Genomic DNA, 20638 nt, shown 5'->3' on the forward strand with positions numbered 1-20638 from the left:
ACCTAGTTGTATCCTAAACGTGGCTATTTTACTTTTGTCTATTCACAGTATTGGAACGATATTTGCAGCACGTCTGCCTGCATTGCACACTCTAACTTTTTTAAACTCAGCCATTATACTAGCAAACACTCACTGTACCTAGTTGTATCCTAAACGTGGCTATTGTACTTTTGTCAATTCACAGTATTGGAACGTTATTTGCAGCACGTCTGCCTGCATTGCACACTCAAACTTTTTTAAACTCAGCCATTATACTAGCAAACACTCACTGTACCTAGTTGTATCCTAAACGTGGCTATTGTACTTTTGTCAATTCACAGTATTGGAACGTTATTTGCAGCACGTCTGCCTGCATTGCACACTCAAACTTTTTTAAACTCAGCCATTATACTAGCAAACACTCACTGTACCTAGTTGTATCCTAAACGTGGCTATTGTACTTTTGTCAATTCACAGTATTGGAACGTTATTTGCAGCACGTCTGCCTGCATTGCACACTCAAACTTTTTTAAACTCAGCCATTATACTAGCAAACACTCACTGTACCTAGTTGTATCCTAAACGTGGCTATTGTACTTTTGTCAATTCACAGTATTGGAACGTTATTTGCAGCACGTCTGCCTGCATTGCACACTCAAACTTTTTTAAACTCAGCCATTATACTAGCAAACACTCACTGTACCTAGTTGTATCCTAAACGTGGCTATTGTACTTTTGTCAATTCACAGTATTGGAACGTTATTTGCAGCACGTCTGCCTGCATTGCACACTCAAACTTTTTTAAACTCAGCCATTTATAGTAGCAAACACTCAGTGTACCTAGTTGTATCCTAAACGTGGCTATTGTACTTTTGTCTATTCACAGTATTGGAACGTTATTTGCAGCACGTCTGCCTGCATTGCACACTCAAACTTTTTTAAACTCAGCCATTATACTAGCAAACACTCACTGTACCTAGTTGTATCCTAAACGTGGCTATTGTACTTTTGTCAATTCACAGTATTGGAACGATATTTGCAGGACATCTGCCTGCATTGCACACTCAAACTTTTTTAAACTCAGCCATTATACTAGCAAACACTCACTGTACCTAGTTGTATCCTAAACGTGGCTATTGTACTTTTGTCTATTCACACTACTGCAAATCTATGTGCAGCACCTCTGCATGACAACCTCGTGCTCTGTTTTTAATAAGCTATAATGATAGCACAAAATACTGCCATTTTGTGGCATCATAGAACTGGCTGTTGTATTCCATTAGTGCCCCACTGGTGACAAGCTATTTCTAGCACCTCTACATCACACCCTCATGCACATTTAGCTACGCTAATGTTATAGCAAACTCATGGAATTCATTGCTGCATTTCATAATTCGGAGGGATAGAAAGTCAGGCTTCCTTTAGCTTTTCCTTCTGTTCATAGACAGCATCTCCAAGACAAATTTCCCCTCCACGTCTAAGTGTGGAGAGGCAGCTAGTGCGCATGCGTGTGCCGATGTACCCCAGCTGCAGCATAATTACAGTGTTTCGCCTAGTGAGTATGCTCAGCCTGACTGTGCCATTCCTGACGCTAAGTCTTCATTTCGGGATACAGCGCATGCTCCCACACTAAGTGTGAAAAGCCTCTTTGCACAGGTGCTTGCATTCTGTGCCGGGTCTAAGTCCTGTTTTGTGCCTAGACACCATGCTAAAGCTGATAGTCTTTTTTCAGAGACTGTATTTCATGCTACTGAGCATGCTCAGGCACTTCCTGCATCAGAGACTAGGTCCGGTAATGAACTCTTTGGCCCTGGCCCTGATGTGGGGGTCCCATATAGACCACAGGGCATCAGGTGTCCTCCCAAATGGCTTGCAGAGGCCCACACCTATGACTTGTCACCGCATTATTGATGGTCAGACGATGACTGGTGAGGTGTTTGGGTCATGGCAGCCATGAGGTCATCATTGAAGTTGCGTTTCCAAATAGGACGCTAGTTATGCCACTCATGACGTGTCACTCTGCTTTTGTCTCCAGGAGGTGCATTGTGGTTCACCCTGGTTTGGGGCGGACCCAGGTTATAAAAGGGGCTGGAGCCAACAAGGAGGTGCGCAGTCTTCTATTATGCTCCGAAAGAGCACACCTCCATGTGTTGAACCCATTGCGGCTTTAGGCCAGAGGTAGGCAGGGATAGGGTGGTGGATGCAGGCCACCACCACAGTTGGTAACGCAGAACGGTTAAGACCAGCTCCTGTCCTAACAGTCCTGCTTGTGCAGCCCAGTGGCATTAACAGGCCTGCTGCTGCTGATGCGCCTGCTGTCCACAGGTGTGGCCCCTACGCACACGGTCAGCGTACTCAATGGCCCCTGTGTTGTTAACAGGGAGTTCCTGGGCTGGGTGGGCATGTGGACCCTGTGACGCTAACAGGGCTCACAGTCTCCAGATCCGAATGGCGTCTAACTCGGTTCAGGCTACTATTAGTTTCATAGCCACACAGCTCTGTATCCTCCACCAAACCTTCAAGTTGCCAACCTCTCCTTTTCCAACTGGGAGCACGGTGGACACTGACTGCTGAAGGTGATATATACCTTTCTCTTTCTTTTCTTATTAATTTTTGTTATATAGCGGTCACAGATTATATACCACTTTATCCAAATCTGCCAGTCCCACTGTAACAGATGTTGTTTCTTCAGCAAATGTTACAGTTGTTTAACCACCAAATCCACGGACCAAAATTTTTTTCCCCTTTCCAACACACCTGTTCCCCTTTCCAACAGCATCTGTCCTTTTTCAACTCATTTTGGGATATGACCAAAAGTGCAACTGTGCAGGGACACCGTACTCAACGCCATCTCAGCACAGCAGCCATCCCTCGGTCCCTCCGATGTGGACAAGTAAAAGACCATTTCCTCCTATCCATGACAAAGTGTTGAGATTCACTCTGTGCAGCACTGGTGTTTAGTGGAAAAGTAGATCTAAGATTGCGTACCACATTCTGCAGATACTCCTGTATACGTGCGTCTATTTCTATGGCAGGAATTAGTTCGCCAAATTTTGTCTTGTACCGGGGATCTAACAGTGTGGCAACCCAGTATTCAGGATTACTTCAAATTCATACAATCCGAGGGTCATGTAGGTAGTGCAGCAAGAAGGCGCTCATGTGTCTTGTGCATCCAGGAGGACCAAGTCCTTGGTGTGTTGGTGGCAGAGAGGTGAGAATCGTGCATCCTTCCTCTGCCCTCTACCCACAACCTCGCACAACCGAAATGTGAGCAAGCTCTCACTCATCTGCTGAGTCTTCCATGCCCATCGCCAGTTCGTCCTCCATTTCTTCATGGGCTCCTGCACTTTCATCAACACTTTTTGCTGATACTATGCGCCCTTGTTAATCCCTCTCCCTCACCATGACTGCCGCATAGGTGCCGCTGACCATCTGGACCTCGTAGATCTTGTTATCCCTTCCGCATATGACTCCTCCTGTACTTCCTCCCCTTCCTCTTGTCCCAACACCTGACTCCGAATAATAATTACAGTGTGCTCCATCATGTAGATGACCAGAATTGTCACGCTGAGAATGACATTGCCAGTGCTAAACATCTTCGTCGACATTTCAAAACTGTGTAGCAGGGTGCATAGGTCCTTGATCTGACACCACTCCAGCAGCGTGATCTGCACCACCTCTGGATCAACTTATCCCAGGCTATATGTCTTACCGTATTTCAGCAGGGCTCTGCGGTGCTGCCACACACGCTGCAACATGTGCAGATTCCAATTCCTGCGTGTCGGAACATCGCATTTCCGGCGTTTAACTGCCAGACCCTAAGACTTCCGGAGTGATGAAAGTTGTTGAGCTGCTGTGTGCGCACGATGGAAGTGAGCACATAGCGAGCGTGCCCGCTGCACAAGGCCATGTAGGCCGTGATGGTGTTTTAAAAATTGCTGGAGAATTCGGATCAACACGTGAGCCATAAAAGGCACGTGTGTCACATTGCCCTGAGGATGGCCCGCAGCCAGGTTTGCATCATTGCCGCACACGGCTGTTAAGTCACCAACGGAGTCCGCTCCGTCAATTTGTACTCCGGTCGCCAGGTGACAACGTGTTCCTTTCATGAATAGTGCTGATGATGGGAGAGTAGTCGATGCCAGCGGCGCAGGTGGACGCAGGTTATGCTCACCCACTGGGCTGCATTACCTTGACAGATGCAGAATCTCTGGCTGAATGTAGCTGGTGGGTATCTCACAGATGAAATACCATCATTCAGCTACAACCAATGGGAAGACACCACACCCTTTTTTATGCCCATCCTGTCTGCAGACCACTGCCAGACATAGCTATGAACCTCTGGTTAATTTTACCCCCAGTTCAGTTTTATGATTTTGTGTGCTTGTTACCTGACTACTTTTCCTGCTTGCTGTTTATGTACCTTGTTGGCCGATACGCATTTCACCTCTGCTTGTTTTCTGATTAAGTCCTGGCCGTCCCATTCTGTTCCTGTTCCTCAATTAATGTTTTGACCCTGCCTGACTACTATTCTCTGTAATAGCGGTGTGACTCACATTTCCCATACATTTCAAAGTAAAACTTTGACCGCCTGATGGCATTGAGCTCTGCTGCCAGCATAGTAAGGAGGTGTGTGGTAGTCCTTGTGCGCAGTTGCAAGGAAGGGTGGCCTGACCACACAGGGTTTGCGCAAAGGTAGAGGACCCACACGAGGTTGAAGAGGCAGAAGCAGTGTATTAACTTCTACATACAGAACAAGGATTGAAACAACTCGTGGGGACGGCAAGACTTGTACAGCAGACCCTTCTCCATCTCTCACCATAGTTTGCCAGTGCCCAGTCAGTGACATGTAATGACCCTGTCTATGCTTACTGGTCCAAGTATCTGTGTTGAAATGCACCCTGTCGCACACAGATTTTCTCAAGGAAGTGGTGATGTTGTGTGCGACATGCCGGTGTAGCGCGGGCATGCTTTTCTTGGAGAAGCAGTGGTGATTGGGCATCTGGTACTGGGGCACAGCGACAGACATAAGGTCTGTAAAATCCTGTGTGTCCACTACGCGTAAAGGCAGCATTTCGGTAGCCAACAGCTTACAGAGGGATAGAGTCAACCACTTAGCTTTGTCATGGGTCGCAGTAAGTGGCCTTTTATTTGACCACATCTGAGGGACAGAGATCTGGCTGCTGTCTGTAGACGGTGTTGAGTAGGGTGTCCCTGGAAAAATGCAGGTTTGTGAGAAAAGTGCAGGCGGAGACATGATGTTGGCTTCATCTTGCCTTCAGATCTGTTCATCTTGTATCATTTTTAAAAAACACAGCAAGCAAGGGTTACTCCAAGCGGAGTCTCCCTTTTTTTCCAAAAATTGGGCCCCACACAGACACCTTATCAGTGGCAGCACTTGTGCCCTAGTTGCAAACAGGATGTTTTGATTTGCATCAAGCACATTCCAAATCCACAAGCATTTACTCTCCCCAGGATGACACAGGGGTAGTAAATTCCTTCTGGATCCATGACTTGTTCATTTTGATGAACGTCAGTCTGTCCACATTGTCACTGGACAGACGCGTGCGCTTATCTGTCAGCACACACCCAGCAGCACTGAAGACACGTTCAGAGACAACGCTGGCAGCTGGACACGACAAAATCTTCGAGGCGTAACTGGAGAGCTCTTGACATTTTTCTAGATTTGAAGCACAAAAGGAGCAAGGCTCCATTTGCAAAGTCATTGCATCGATGTTCATTTGGAGATACTCCTGTATCATCCTCTCCATCCGTTGACTATGTGTCAGACTTGTTGTCTCTGGTGGCCTTGCAAAGGAGGGTCTAAAAAAATTATGAAAAGATTCCATAAAATTGCTGTTACCAGCACCAGATACGGTCCTACTGGTACGGGTAGACTGTTGAAGATGACGAGGCCGTCCCATGTTTGTCAAGTTACAACTGGGAGAATCACTCCCTTCACCTGCACGGTTGTTTGGTGGAAAAGCCGAGCTAAGATCGAGTAACAGCTTCTGCTGATACTCCTGCATACGTGCGTCCCTTTCTATGGGTGGAATTATGTCACAAAATTTGGACTTGTCCCGGGGATCTAATAGTGTGGCAAGCCAGTAGTCATCATCACTTCTAATTTTGACAATACGAGGGTCATGTTGGAGGTAGTGCAACAAGAAGGCACTCATGTGTCTTGCGCAGCCATGCGCACCAAGTCCACGCTGTGTTTGTGGCATAGAGGTGCTAACCGTTCTTTCTTCCTCTGTCATCTCCCCCCAACCTCTTTCAACTGAAATTTGACCAAGGTCCCCCTCATCTGCTGAGTCTTCCATGTCCATGGACAGTTCGTCCTCCATATCTTCATGTCCTCCTGCACCTTCCTCAACATCTCACCTGCTACCATGCGCCCTTGTTGATCCCTGTCCCCCATGGTCCCATGCCTGCCGCGTTGGTGATGATGAACGTCTGGACCTTGGTGATGTTGTTGTGTCTTGCGCATATGAATCCTCCTGTAGTTCCTCCCCTTCCTGTTGTCCCACCCCCTGACTACGAATAGTGTTTAGCGTGTGCTCCAGCATGTAAATGACTGTAATCGTCATGCTGATAATGGCATTGTCAGCGCTAAACATATTCGTCGCCATGTCGAAACTGTGCAGAAGGGTGCATAGGTCCTTGATCTGAGATCACTCCATCAGGGTGATCTGCCCCACTTCTGCATCTCGTTGGCCCAGGCTATACATCATGACGTATTGCACCAGGGCTCGCCGGTGCTGCCACAGTCGCTGTAACATGTGGAGAGTTGAATTCCAGCGTGTCGCCACATCGCATTTCAGGCGATGAACCGGCAGGCCGAAAGACTTCTGGAGCGATGCAAGTCGCTCAGGTGCGGCGGTTGAACGGCGGAAGTGAGCACTGCAGACAGTTTCCGTGCCCTGGTCAGAAGGCCATCTAGGCCGGGATAGTGTGTTAAAAATTGCTGGACAACAAGGTTAAACACGTGAGCCATACAAGGCACGTGTGTCACCTTGCCCAGGCGAAGGGCCGCACCCAGGTTTGCAGCATTGTCGCACACGGCCTTACCAGGCTGCAGGTTGAGTGGAGACAACCATTTATCAAAATCAGTCTCCAGAGCTGCCCACAACTCAGTCGCTGTGTGACTCCTATTTCAAAGACATGTCAAGCTAAAGACCGCCTGATGCCGTTGCGCTCTGCTACCAGCATAGTAATGAGGGGTGCGTGATTCCTTCTGCGCAGTGAGAACGCTGGTGGCCTGACCAGGCAGGCTTGGGGCGGAGGTGGAGGACCCAGATGAGGTGGAGGATGCAGAAGCAGTGGCGGAACTTGGACAGACAGAGGATTGACACACAAGTCGTGGGGACGGCAAGACTTGTGCAGCAGACCCTTCACCATCTATCACCATAGTTACCCAGTGGCCAGTCAGCGACATGTAACGTCCCTGTCCATGCTTACTGGTCCAAGTATCGGTGGTGAAATGCACCCGTTCACACACAGAGTTTCTCAAGGAAGCGGTGATGTTGTGTGCGACATGCTGGTGTAGCGCGGGCACACCTTTCTTAGAGAAGTAGTGGCGACTAGGCATCTGGTACTGGGGCACAGCGACAGACATAAGGTCTCTAAAATCCTGTGTGTCCACTAGGCGGAAAGGCAGCATTTCTGTAGTCAACAGCTTACAGAGGGATAGAGTCAACCTCTTCGCTTTGTCATGGGTCGCAGGAAGTGGCCTTTTATTTGACCACATCTGAGGGACAGAGATCTGGCTGCTGTGTGTAGACGGTGTTGAGTCGGGTGTCCCTGGAAAAATGCAGCTTTGTGAGGAAAGTGCAGGCGGAGACATGATGTTGCCTTCATCCAAAGTTGGTGCTATCGATGTCTGAGAGAGCTGTAAACACTCACTTGTTTCCCCTTCCAAACCAACTGACGACCTACCAAGCAAACTGCCTGTTGCGGTTACAGTGGTGGAAGTTGTGGGTGGAAAAACAGGTGTGACAGCTGTCCCCACAGTCCTAGAAGATGACGAGCGCGCGGATGCACTGGAAGGGGCAGGCGGTGGATGGTTCGCTCCGCTAGGCCGCATTGCAGCACGGTGAGCTTCCCATCGGGCCATATGATATTTATTCATGTGACGATTCATGGAAGAAGTTGTCAAACTGCTGAGGTTTTGACCTCTACTAAGAGAACCATGACAAATTTTACAGATCACATAATTTGGGCGATCTTTTTCTATGTCAAAAAAGGACCTGGCTAGGCAAGGCTTAGAGGCCATGCGACCTGTTGATCCACCCCGAATAATGCTCAGAGGCAGAGTGGTGGCTGAGGATGCAGTTGTAGACGTGCTACCAGTGCTCCGACTGTGTCCAGGAAGGCGCCAGGTTACTTCGACGTCGGTTGCATCCTCCTCCACCGCCTCTGTTGACCTCCTCGAGTGTCTGACTGTGGGTTGACAGTAGGTGTGATCTAGAACTTAATCATCAATTGTTGTGTTTGCACTCCCCTACCCCTCAGACCGAGTTTCTTCTTGCCCTGACCGAATATTTAAGTTGTCATCCCAATCGGGTATCTGCGTCTCATCTTCATCAGTATGTTCCTCATTGCCTATAACCACAGTTGTTGGAAAGGCAGCATTTTGGTAGCCAACAGTTTGCATATGATGAAAGTCAACCTCCAAGCCATTTCATGCCCTTCTAAAAGCATGTAAAACACAGCGAGGGGACTCCAACCACAGTCTCCCTCGTTGCCACTAACTGGGCCACACACACCCCACTTGACTGGCATCGGTTGAGCCCCCTTTTGAAAAAGAAAAAGATGCTTTGCATGAAGCACTCTCAAAAATACGCGTGCCTTTCCCGTCCCCTGGCTGACCCAGGGGAAGAAAAGTCCTCTGAGAGCCATGACTTGTTCATCTTGGTTCTTTTAGAGACACAGCGAGGGGACTCCAACCACAGTCTCCCTCGTTGCCACTAACTGGGCCACACACACCCCACTTGACTGGCATCGGTTGAGCCCCCTTTTGAAAAAGAAAAAGATGCTTTGCATGAAGCACTCTCAAAAATACGCGTGCCTTTCCCGTCCCCTGGCTGACCCAGGGGAAGAAAAGTCCTCTGAGAGCCATGACTTGTTCATCTTGGTTCTTTTAGAGACACAGCGAGGGGACTCCAACCACAGTCTCCCTCGTTGCCACTAACTGGGCCACACACACCCCACTTGACTGGCATCGGTTGACCCCCCCTTTTGACAAAGAAAAAGATGCTTTGCATGAAGCACTCTCAAAAATACGCGTGCCTTTCCCGTCCCCTGGCTGACCCAGGGGAAGAAAAGTCCTCTGAGAGCCATGACTTGTTCATCTTGGTTCTTTTAGAGACACAGCGAGGGGACTCCAACCACAGTCTCCCTCGTTGCCACTAACTGGGCCACACACACCCCACTTGACTGGCATCGGTTGAGCCCCCTTTTGAAAAAGAAAAAGATGCTTTGCATGAAGCACTCTCAAAAATACGCGTGCCTTTCCCGTCCCCTGGCTGACCCAGGGGAAGAAAAGTCCTCTGAGAGCCATGACTTGTTCATCTTGGTTCTTTTAGAGACACAGCGAGGGGACTCCAACCACAGTCTCCCTCGTTGCCACTAACTGGGCCACACACACCCCACTTGACTGGCATCGGTTGAGCCCCCTTTTGAAAAAGAAAAAGATGCTTTGCATGAAGCACTCTCAAAAATACGCGTGCCTTTCCCGTCCCCTGGCTGACCCAGGGGAAGAAAAGTCCTCTGAGAGCCATGACTTGTTCATCTTGGTTCTTTTAGAGACACAGCGAGGGGACTCCAACCACAGTCTCCCTCGTTGCCACTAACTGGGCCACACACACCCCACTTGACTGGCATCGGTTGACCCCCCCTTTTGACAAAGAAAAAGATGCTTTGCATGAAGCACTCTCAAAAATACGCGTGCCTTTCCCGTCCCCTGGCTGACCCAGGGGAAGAAAAGTCCTCTGAGAGCCATGACTTGTTCATCTTGGTTCTTTTAGAGACACAGCGAGGGGACTCCAACCACAGTCTCCCTCGTTGCCACTAACTGGGCCACACACACCCCACTTGACTGGCATCGGTTGAGCCCCCTTTTGAAAAAGAAAAAGATGCTTTGCATGAAGCACTCTCAAAAATACGCGTGCCTTTCCCGTCCCCTGGCTGACCCAGGGGAAGAAAAGTCCTCTGAGAGCCATGACTTGTTCATCTTGGTTCTTTTAGAGACACAGCGAGGGGACTCCAACCACAGTCTCCCTCGTTGCCACTAACTGGGCCACACACACCCCACTTGACTGGCATCGGTTGAGCCCCCCTTTTGACAAAGAAAAAGATGCTTTGCATGAAGCACTCTCAAAAATACGCGTGCCTTTCCCGTCCCCTGGCTGACCCAGGGGAAGAAAAGTCCTCTGAGAGCCATGACTTGTTCATCTTGGTTCTTTTAGAGACACAGCGAGGGGACTCCAACCACAGTCTCCCTCGTTGCCACTAACTGGGCCACACACACCCCACTTGACTGGCATCGGTTGACCCCCCCTTTTGACAAAGAAAAAGATGCTTTTCATGAAGCACTCTCAAAAATACGCGTGCCTTTCCCGTCCCCTGGCTGACCCAGGGGAAGAAAAGTCCTCTGAGAGCCATGACTTGTTCATCTTGGTTCTTTTAGAGACACAGCGAGGGGACTCCAACCACAGTCTCCCTCGTTGCCACTAACTGGGCCACACACACCCCACTTGACTGGCATCGGTTGAGCCCCCCTTTTGACAAAGAAAAAGATGCTTTGCATGAAGCACTCTCAAAAATACGCGTGCCTTTCGCCTCCCCTGGCTGACCCAGGGGAAGAAAAGTCCTCTGAGAGCCAGGTCCACATTGTCAGTGGACAGACACGTGTGCTTATCTGCCAGCAGACCCCCAGCAGCACTGAAGACAGGTTCCGAGAGAACGCTGGCTGCAGGACACGACAAGATCCTCAAGGCGTACGTGGCGAGCTCAGGCAATTTATCCAGATTGGAAGCCTAAAATGAGCAGGGCTCAAGTTGCACAATAATGGAATCGATGTTTCTTTGCATATACTCATATATCTGTGTGTCTCCCTCTTTTTCCTTGTCCAGCTGTTTTGTTTTCACATGAGTATATGTCCTTGTCACTTTCCCATGTGTTTGTGTTATGTTGTGAGTTGTTTGTCACCTTTTGGACACCTTTCAGGGTGTTTTCTAGGTGTTTTACTGTGTTTGTGATTGCCTGCCATTGTTTCCTATGGGCTCGAGTTCGGTTCGTCGAACGTTCGACGAGCCGAACTCGAGCCAGACCCCCCGTTCGGCGAACCGCCTCGAGCCGAACCGGGACCGGTTCGCTCATCTCTAGTCGGGACTCATTGTATCTTTGGAGCAGACCTCTGATTCCCAGGCTATAGTGTGACTGAACAGCTCTGCAGACTCAACCATCTCTCTTACCCCATACTCTGCAGGGCGGGTGGAGATTTGAGAGCTGGTAGAAAGCAAGTGTGATTACGGTGACAACTCAGAGGAATGGAGTCTTTGGGATGTTGAAGTAGGGGTGGAAGAGAGGCCACTTGATGGAGCACTTGAGATCCATTCAAGCATTTGCTGTTTTTGTGCCTCATCTATCTTTGGTAGCAATGGTCATTTCCGTTACAAAGGTATCATATCAGATTGTCCACGGAAATTAGTAGACATCTTACTTTTGCTGGAAGATGGCCTTTCTTCAGCAGATGTTACTGTAGCTTTACCACCTACCACACGAACACAAACTTTTTTTCCCTTTCCAACACGCCTGTTCCCCTTTCCACCAGCATCTGGCCTTTTTCCACTCATTTTGTTTGTGAACAAATTGGACACTGTTTGTTGCACTTAAAATTGCGTAGCAATAATGTAGAAATGGAGAGGTGGTGTAGAATGCAGAGGTGGTATAGCTTTGTTGTCAGCAGAGGACCATCACTAACTATACCAGACAATGATACTGTGCCCCAAGGAATTGCCTGCACTTTTTGCACTTAAAATTGCGTAGCAGAAAAGGAGAGGTGGTGTAGAATGCAGAGTTGGTGTAGCTTTGTTGTTAGCAGAGAAACGTCACAGACTATCCCAGACAATGATACTATGCCCCAAGGAATTGCCTGCACTTTTTGCACTTAACCCCTTAACGACCCTTAACGTACTGGGTACGTCATGGTGACATGGTGCTAAACGACCCATGACGTACCCAGTACGTCATGGCGAAATCGAGGTCCCGGAGCCCCGGGGAGTCCAATTTGTTTAATTAAACAGTAGATTCGGGAAGGAGGAGACCTCTGCCTGACCTCAGGAGGGGTGGTGCCTCCTCCCCGAACCTTCAGAGGCTGTGATTGGCTGACGAATGCCGCTCAGCCAATTACAGTCACTGTAATGTTCCAGCCATTGAAAATGGCTGGAACATTGAAATCCAGCCCTGATCAGTGCTGCTGTAGCACTGGCCATTGGCTGGAGCTGGGTGATCGGTGCTTAACCCGCCCCCAACTCTGATTGGAGAGACCGGTCTTGTGACCGATCTCTCCAATCACCGTGGATCTGGTGCCGGTGACCTGTGTCCGTCCCTGAAAGCCGAGGAGAGCGGTCTCTGCGGGTGCCCATCGGTAAGTTGCTGCCCCCGCTGCCCGCCCCTGTCCCCGAACGCCCTGCCATCCCTGCCGCTTTCTCCTATCGCCCCGCCCGCCACCGCCAGCCCCGCCACTGTCTCCGATCGCCCCACCCGCCACCGCCAGCCCCGTTGCTGTCTCCAATCGCCCTGCCCGCCACCACCAGCCCTGCCGCTGTTTCCGATCGCCCCGCCCGCCAGCCCTAGCCCCACCGCTGTCTCCAATTGCCCCGCCGCCATGCTCGCCACTGTCCCCGCCGCCACGCTCACCACTGTCCCCGCCGTCATGCTCGCCACTGTCCCCGCCGCTGTCGCACCCACCTTTTTCAGCCGCTGCTGCCCCCGAATCGGCCCCCACACTGTTCCCGATCGGCCGCCGCCGCCTCCTTCATCGGCTGCCCCTTCTCCATCGCCACTACACCTCCTCCCCCCACATGTGCTGCAAGCCACCCTCCCCCGACATGTGCTGCAAGCCACCCTCCCCCCACATGTGCTGCAAGCCACCATCCCCCCTCCATGTTCTGGGGGCCCCCCTCCCCCCGGGGTCCCCCCTCCTCCATGTGCCATCTCTCTCCTGCATCAGACTCTGCCCCCCTCCCCGATCTGCTGCCTCCTCTCTCCCATCATCTTCATCTACTGCCCCTTCTCACACTCCTCAATCTGTTGCCTCCTTCATCTGCTGCCTCTTCTGTCTGCTGATCCTGCTGCCTAGATCCATCCTGTAAGGTAGGTATCCCCATCTCACCTCCCTCCCCTCCATCCTCCGCCCTTCCTCCATCCGCTGCGCCATTTCCCATCTTCCATCCGCTGCGCCCTTTCCCATCCTCTGCCGTTCCTCCATCCGCTGTGCCCTTTCCCATCTTCCATCCGCTGCGCCCTTTCTCATCTGCCGCCCCGCCCTCTCGCATCACATTATCCAGCGCAGTTGCTCGCTTCCAGACTGGAGTGGATGATGCGATGCGAGACTTGTGCATTGCTCTCACGTTTGGCACTGGTCTTAGTGGCAGGCGCTCATATTTTTTTTTTTATTCATTTTTTTTTTTACTGATGTCTGTATTTTTTATTTTGCCAAACAAATTTTTTTGTATGGGGGGGTCTAGTTTCCAAAATGGGATCACATGTGGGGGAGCTCCATTGTTTAGGCACCTCAGGGGGTCTCCAAATGCAACATGGCGTCTGCTAATAAATCCAATCAATTTTACTGTGAAATGGCGCTCCTCCTCTTCTGAGCCCTGCCGTACGCCCAAACAATTGATTTCCACCACATATGAGGTACCTGTGTACTCAGGAGAAATTGCACAATACATTTTATGTTGCATTTTTTCCTGATACCCTTGTGAAAAAAAAGCTACCTGTTTGAAAAAACAATTTTGTGGTAAAAAAAAGAATACAATATTTTCACGGATGAACATTACAAACGTTTGTGAAGCCCCCAGGGGTTCAAAGTGCACATCAAACATCTAGAAAAATTATTTGAGGGCTCTAGTTTCCAAAATAAGGTCATTTATGGGGAAGCTCTATTGTTTAGGCACCTCAGGGGGTCTCCAAACGCAACATGGCGTCCGCTAATAATTCCAACCAATTTTGCTGTGAAATGGCGCTCCTTGCCTTCCGAGTCCTGCTGTGTGCCCAAACATTTGATTTCCACCACAAATGAGGTATCTGCGTACTCAGGAGAAAATGCACAATACATTTTATGGTGCATTTTTTCCTGATACCCTTGTGATAAAAAAGCTACCTGGTTGAAGCAACAGTTTTGTGGTAAAAAAAATGTTTTTCTTTTCACGGCTCAACGTTATAAACTTCTGTGAAGCCCCCAGGGGTTCAAAGTGCACATCAAACATCTAGAAAAAATATTTGAGGGCTCTAGTTTCCAAAATGGGGTCACTTATGGGGGAGCTCCATTGTTTAGGCACCTCAGGGAGTCTTCAAACCCGACATGGTGTCCGCTAATGAGTGCAGCTAATTTTGCACTCAAAAATTCAAATGGTGCTCCTTGCCTTCCGAGTCCTGCCGTGTGCCCAAACATTTGATTTCCACCACATATGGGGTATCTGCGTATTCAGGAGAAAATGCACAATACATTTTATGGTGCATTTTTTCCTGATACCCTTGTGATAAAAAAAGCTACCTGGTTGAAACAACAGTTTTGTGGTAAAAAAATTTTTTTTTCTTTTCATGGCTCAACGTTATAAACTTCTGTGAAGCCCCCAGGGGTTCAAAGTGCACATCAAACATCTAGAAAAAATATTTGAGGGCTTTAGTTTCCAAAATGGGGTCACTTATGGGGTAGCTCCATTGTTTAGGCACCTCAGGGAGTCTTCAAACCCGACATGGCGTCCGCTAATGAGTGCAGCTAATTTTGCACTCAAAAATTCAAATGGCGCTCCTTGCCTTCCGAGTCCTGCCGTGTGCCCAAACATTTGATTTCCACCACATATGGGGTATCTGCGTACCAGGAGAAAATGCACAATACATTTTATGGTGCATTTTTTCCTGATACCCTTGTGATAAAAAAAGCTACCTGGTTGAAACAACAGTTTTGTGGTAAAAAATTTTTTTTTTCTTTTCACGGCTCAACGTTATAAACTTCTGTGAAGCCCCCAGGGTTTCAAAGTGCACATCAAACATCTAGAAAAATTATTTGAGGGCTTTAGTTTCCAAAATGGGGTCACTTATGGGGGAGCTCCATTGTTTAGGCACTTCAGGGAGTCTTCAAACCCGACATGGCGTCCGCTAATGAGTGCAGCTAATTTTGCACTCAAAAATTCAAATGGCGCTCCTTGCCTTCCGAGTCCTGCCGTGTGCCCAAACATTTGATTTCCACCACATAGGAGGTATCTGCGTACTCAGGAGAAAATGCACAATACATTTTATGATGCATTTTTCCTGATACCCTTGTGAAAATACTAATTTTTATGGCTAAAGTAACATTTTTGTGTTAAAAAAGTAAAATTTTCATTTTTTCTTCTACATTGCTTTGGTTGCTGTGAAGCTCCTAAAGGGTTAATAAACTTCTTGGATGTGGTTTTGAGTAGAGTGAGGGGTGCAGATTTTAGAATGGGGTCACTATTTGGGTATTTTCTGTCGCCTAGGTTTCTCAAATCACTCCAAATGTGATGTGGTACCTGAAAAAAAAATTTTTGTAAATTTTGTTGGAAAAATGAGAAATTGCTGATGAACTTTGAACCCTTCTAACTTCCTAACGGAATTTTTTTTTTTTTCAAAAATTGCGCAGGTGTAAAGCAGACAAGTGGGAAATGTTATTTAGTAACTATTTTGTGTGACATATCTCTCAGATTTATGGGCATAAAATTTCAAATTTTGAAAATTGCGAAATTTTCAAATTTTTTGCCAAATTTCCGAAATTTTCACAAATAAACGCAAAACATATCGGCCTAAATTTACCACTGACATGAAGTACAATATGTCACGAAAAAACAGTGTCAGAATCGCCAGGATCCGTTGAAGTGTTCCAGAGTTATAACCTGTCAAAGTGACACTGGTCAAAATTGCAAAAAATGGCCGGGTCTTTAAGGTGAAAACAGGCTGGGGGCTGAATGGGTTAAAATTGTGTAGCATAAATGGAGAGGTGGTGTAGAATGCAGAGGTGGTATAGCTTTCTTGTCAGCAGAGGAATGTCACTGACTATCCCAGACAATAAAACTATGCCCCAAGGAATTGCCTGAGCTGATTTAGACAGATGCTATGATAAACCCTTGCACAGCACTGGCACAGACCTGCCTAGCAAAAATGGCTATGAACTGCTCTAATCTAGCACTAAAAAGGGCTAAAATTACAAGTAGTCCCTAATCCCTAAACCGATGTGTAGATTGCACTGTTTAAGTGTATAACGCCCACAGCAGCAGCAGCGGGAACGGAGACTGTCACACACCCGCAGCAGGGAGATAATGGTGGCGATGAGGAAAATGGCCGGGTCTTATAGGGCAAGGACATGTGACATGAACAGCCAATGACAGATGCCCTTGCTTGTCTGGCAAAAATTCACTTTGCTGTGTGTGTGTCTGTGATTGGCTGACAGCCTGGCTCACCCCACTGTACGCGCGGTTAGGAAAAAAAAGAAATGGCGATCGCCATTCTTTCAGCACTCAGCAGCACTAAACGCTTACTTTTGATAATATCATTAGTAACAGTGACTGACAGTATTACAGTGAAAAGCCAGCTAGTAACTAGCTACGCTTTTGGTGATCGAACCATTATCGAACAGTAACTTGAACAGTCGAACATGAAGCAAATCGTACGAGTTCGTCAAACGACTCGAACACCGCCCAAAACAGCTCGAATTTGAAAGTGGCGAATGGTTCGCTTCGAACATCGCTCATCTCTAGTCTTCAGCTCCACGGGAGCAATTACCACTAACATTGTGTGCTCCTCAGAGTGACATTATTAGTGTGATCAGTTCAGCTGATCCCACTGATGACATCACCCTTAATTGGGATGAGCCGGGTAAAGTGTGGAGATTGTTTCAACTAATGGATGCATCAATTCTGGGCAGATATAGGCTCTATTTTTATGCGGAGGGGGCCATTATTGGGAATACCAGCCCCAGCTGTTGGCTTTATCAATGTTGGCTATCAAAATTGAGGGGAAAGCAACCCTTCTTTTAGTCAATTATTTAAACAATTTAAAAAAAATCTGCATTAGGTCACTCTCATTTTGATACACAGCCAAGATAAGCACCTGGCCGGTCGCTGCAGACTGTAGCGGTATGCTTTTTCTGTGCTGGGTATCATAAAATGGGGAGACTCTATGACAATTTTTTTTATTTATTTATTCAATTTTACACCACTTTACATACGCAGACAGCATGTACATTTTGCAAGAAGGTAGACACGCTGTCACACAGGGTGGGAAGGTTGGTCTGATTGCAACCAATTACAGACGCCAGAACTGCCAGAGGGAGGGAGAAGCAGTATATATGCATGAGGTTAATGAGCGGCCCCGGAAGTAGTGCTACCTCTGCATGAACGTGCCTGCTCTAATTCCCCTATTCGATCTACCACCATTTTAAAGCAGCTGATTCGTAAACACATAGCCTTATTTGGCATCTGGCCAGATATCCAGAATTAATTACGGGCCTGAACCGTTTTTTTTATCTTTGTATCCGGTTGGACTTGCTCATCCAGGATATAAGCGGGTTCTCCCATCACTAGTCTTTAGTCATTTTAGGCATATAAATAGGGACACTTTCTGGACTGTACTGGATGTTGAACATAATCTACATATACTGCACAAAGTTATAAATACTAGAGATCGAGAATGCATTTTATTATACTTCACATGTTGTTGCCAATGAATTTATCTTCTTATCCTTATTCCTTTTTTTAGACATCTATAACCTTGTCAGTCACACATGGCAACTACACAGACCCAAACAATGTCATGTTTAATGAAATAAAAATACTTGGACGTTCAAACCCAATTTTCAACTTATTTGTGAAAAAAAATGGTGTTACTCAAGCTTCTTCCCATAAAGTTTCCTATGACCCAAATACAAAGGTAATGTTATTGAGTATATTTAAATACATTATTTTACATTATGTGTACTTAAATGTGATAAACCTTCTTGTCTGTTAACATGTTGATATAGATCATTTAATAATGCTATGTTATCGCTTCATACATGAAATCATGTTATAATAATGCCAAGCTATACAGTGCCTTGTGAAAGTAATCGGCTCCCTTGAATTTTTCAACCTTTTCCTACATTTCAGGCTTCATACATAAATAAAACATTTTAATGTTATGGTGAAGAATCAACAACAAGTAGGGCACAATTGTGAAGTTGAACAAAATGTATTGCTTATTTTAAACTTTTTTAAAAAATAATAAACTGAAAATTGAGGCGTGCAATATTATTACTCCACCTTACTTTCAGTGCAGCAAACTCACTCCAGAAGTTCATTGAGGATCTCTGAATGATCCAATATTTTCCTAAATGACTGATGATGATAAATAAAGGAGTGTGTAATCAGGTTTCCGTATAAATGCACCTGCTCTGTGACAGTCTCAGTGTTCTGCTTAAAGCACAGATAGCATCATGAAGACCAAGGAACACAACAAGCAGGTCTGTGATACTGTTGCAGTGAAGTTTAAAGCCGGATTTGGTTACAGAAAAAAATTCCAAAACTTTAAACATCCCAAGGAGCACTGTGCAAGCGATCATATTGAAATGGAAGGCGTATCATACCACTGCAAATCTACCAAGACGCGGCCGTCTATCCAAACTTTCATCTCAAGGAGAAGACTGATGAGAGATGCAGCCAAGAGGCCCATTATCACCCTGGATGAACTGTAGAGATCTACAGCTGAGATGGAAGAGCCTGTCCATAGGACAACAATCAGTTGTACACTGCACAAATCTGGCCTTTATGAAAGAGTGGCATGAAGAAAGCCATTTCTCAAAAATATCCATAAAAAGTGTTGTTTAAAGTTTGCCACAAGCCACCTGGGAGACACACCAAACATGTAGAAGAAGGTGCTCTGGTCAGATGAAACCAAAACAAAATTGAACTATTTGGGCACAATGTTAAATGATATGTTTGGCGTAAAAGCAACACAGCTCATCACCCTGAACACACCATCTCTACTGTCAAACATGGTGTTGGCAGAATAATGATTTGGGCCTGCTTTTCTTCAGCAGGGACAGGGAAGATGGTTAAAATTGATGGGAAGATGGATGGAGCCAAATATAGGACCATTCTTGAAGAAAACCTGTTGGAGTCTGCAAGAGACCTGAGACTTGGATGGAGATTTGTCTTCTAACAAGACAATGATCCCACACATAAAGCAAAATCTATGGAATGATTTACAAATAAACAAATCCAGGTGTTAGAATGGCAAAGTCAAAGTCCAGACCTAAATCCAATCGAGAATCTGTGGAAAGAGCTGAAAACTGCTGTTCACAAACGCTCTCCATCCAACCTCACTCAGCTCGAGCTATTTGCAAAGTAAGAATGGGCAAGAATTTCAGTCTCTAGATGTGCAAAACTGATAAACACATACCCCAAGTGACTTGGAGCTGTAATCATAGCAAAAGGTGGCGCTAAAAAGTATTAACTTAAAGGGGACAAATAATATTGCACGCCCAACTTTTCAGTTATTTATTTTTTATTAAAGTTTAAATAAGCAATATATTTCGTTCCACTTCACAATTTTGTCCCATTTGTTGTTGATTCTTCACTTTATCAATAAAATTTATATCTTTATGTTTGAAGCATGAAATGTGGGGAAAGGTTGAAAAGTTCAAGGGAGACAAATACTTTCACAAGGCACTGTAGCTGCATACATAGAGCCATGTTATAATGCCATGGTATAGCTTCATACATAGAATCATGTTATAATGCCATGGTATAGCTTCATACGTAGAGTTATGTTCATGACATGAAAGTCTTTGCCAACAAACAAACCAAAATATGAAATGTACTGTCTTCACAGGTTGCTCATATAACTGATCTTCATCTGGACTTTGGAGAATCATATACCATTGAAATTAACAATAATTTGTACAGTATTGACTGTTATCCTGAAGAAGGTTTCAACAAAGAGAATTGTGAAAAACGGGGATGCCTTTACGTTGTATGTATTTAGAGAGACGTTTATCAAGATACATATTATCAAGGAAATTGTATAATATTTTTAATCAGTTTAATTTATCAAAGATAAATTCAGAATGCGACTGGTGTTTAAGTTTGGCAAGATTCTTGCATGTATATGAATATACAAATATAGTCCTTCATAAAGTAACACAGAAGAAAAATTAAAGACACAGAAATATGTCTCCTAACAAATCAACAAACACAAGACAACATAGCCCGTTGAGTTTGTTTCGTTGGGTATCAAGTTAAACTCTCCTGCACCATGATATCTTTCTGCATCATGATATTACTGTCATTTTAAAAAATGTACATTTGTACATTTAGGAGAATGCCATTATAAAAAAGTATCCAAGTATACAAGTCTGCAGTACAAATTAGGCATGATA

At 46.4% G+C, this 20638-nt stretch overlaps 1 protein-coding gene across 1 annotated transcript in view; it reads left to right on the forward strand.

Annotated features, from left to right (window-relative positions):
• The window catches only part of SI (sucrase-isomaltase), a 439774-nt gene that overhangs the window by 315283 nt on the left and 103853 nt on the right, over positions 1-20638 (forward strand). The window contains exons 47-48 of the mRNA XM_075340661.1: positions 17983-18153; positions 20092-20232. Of these exons, the coding sequence (XP_075196776.1) occupies positions 17983-18153; positions 20092-20232 (312 nt within the window). The remainder of the gene's footprint in view (positions 1-17982; positions 18154-20091; positions 20233-20638) is intronic.

This window comes from Anomaloglossus baeobatrachus, chromosome 3 (genome assembly GCF_048569485.1).
Source record: "Anomaloglossus baeobatrachus isolate aAnoBae1 chromosome 3, aAnoBae1.hap1, whole genome shotgun sequence".
Taxonomy (NCBI): domain Eukaryota; kingdom Metazoa; phylum Chordata; class Amphibia; order Anura; family Aromobatidae; genus Anomaloglossus; species Anomaloglossus baeobatrachus.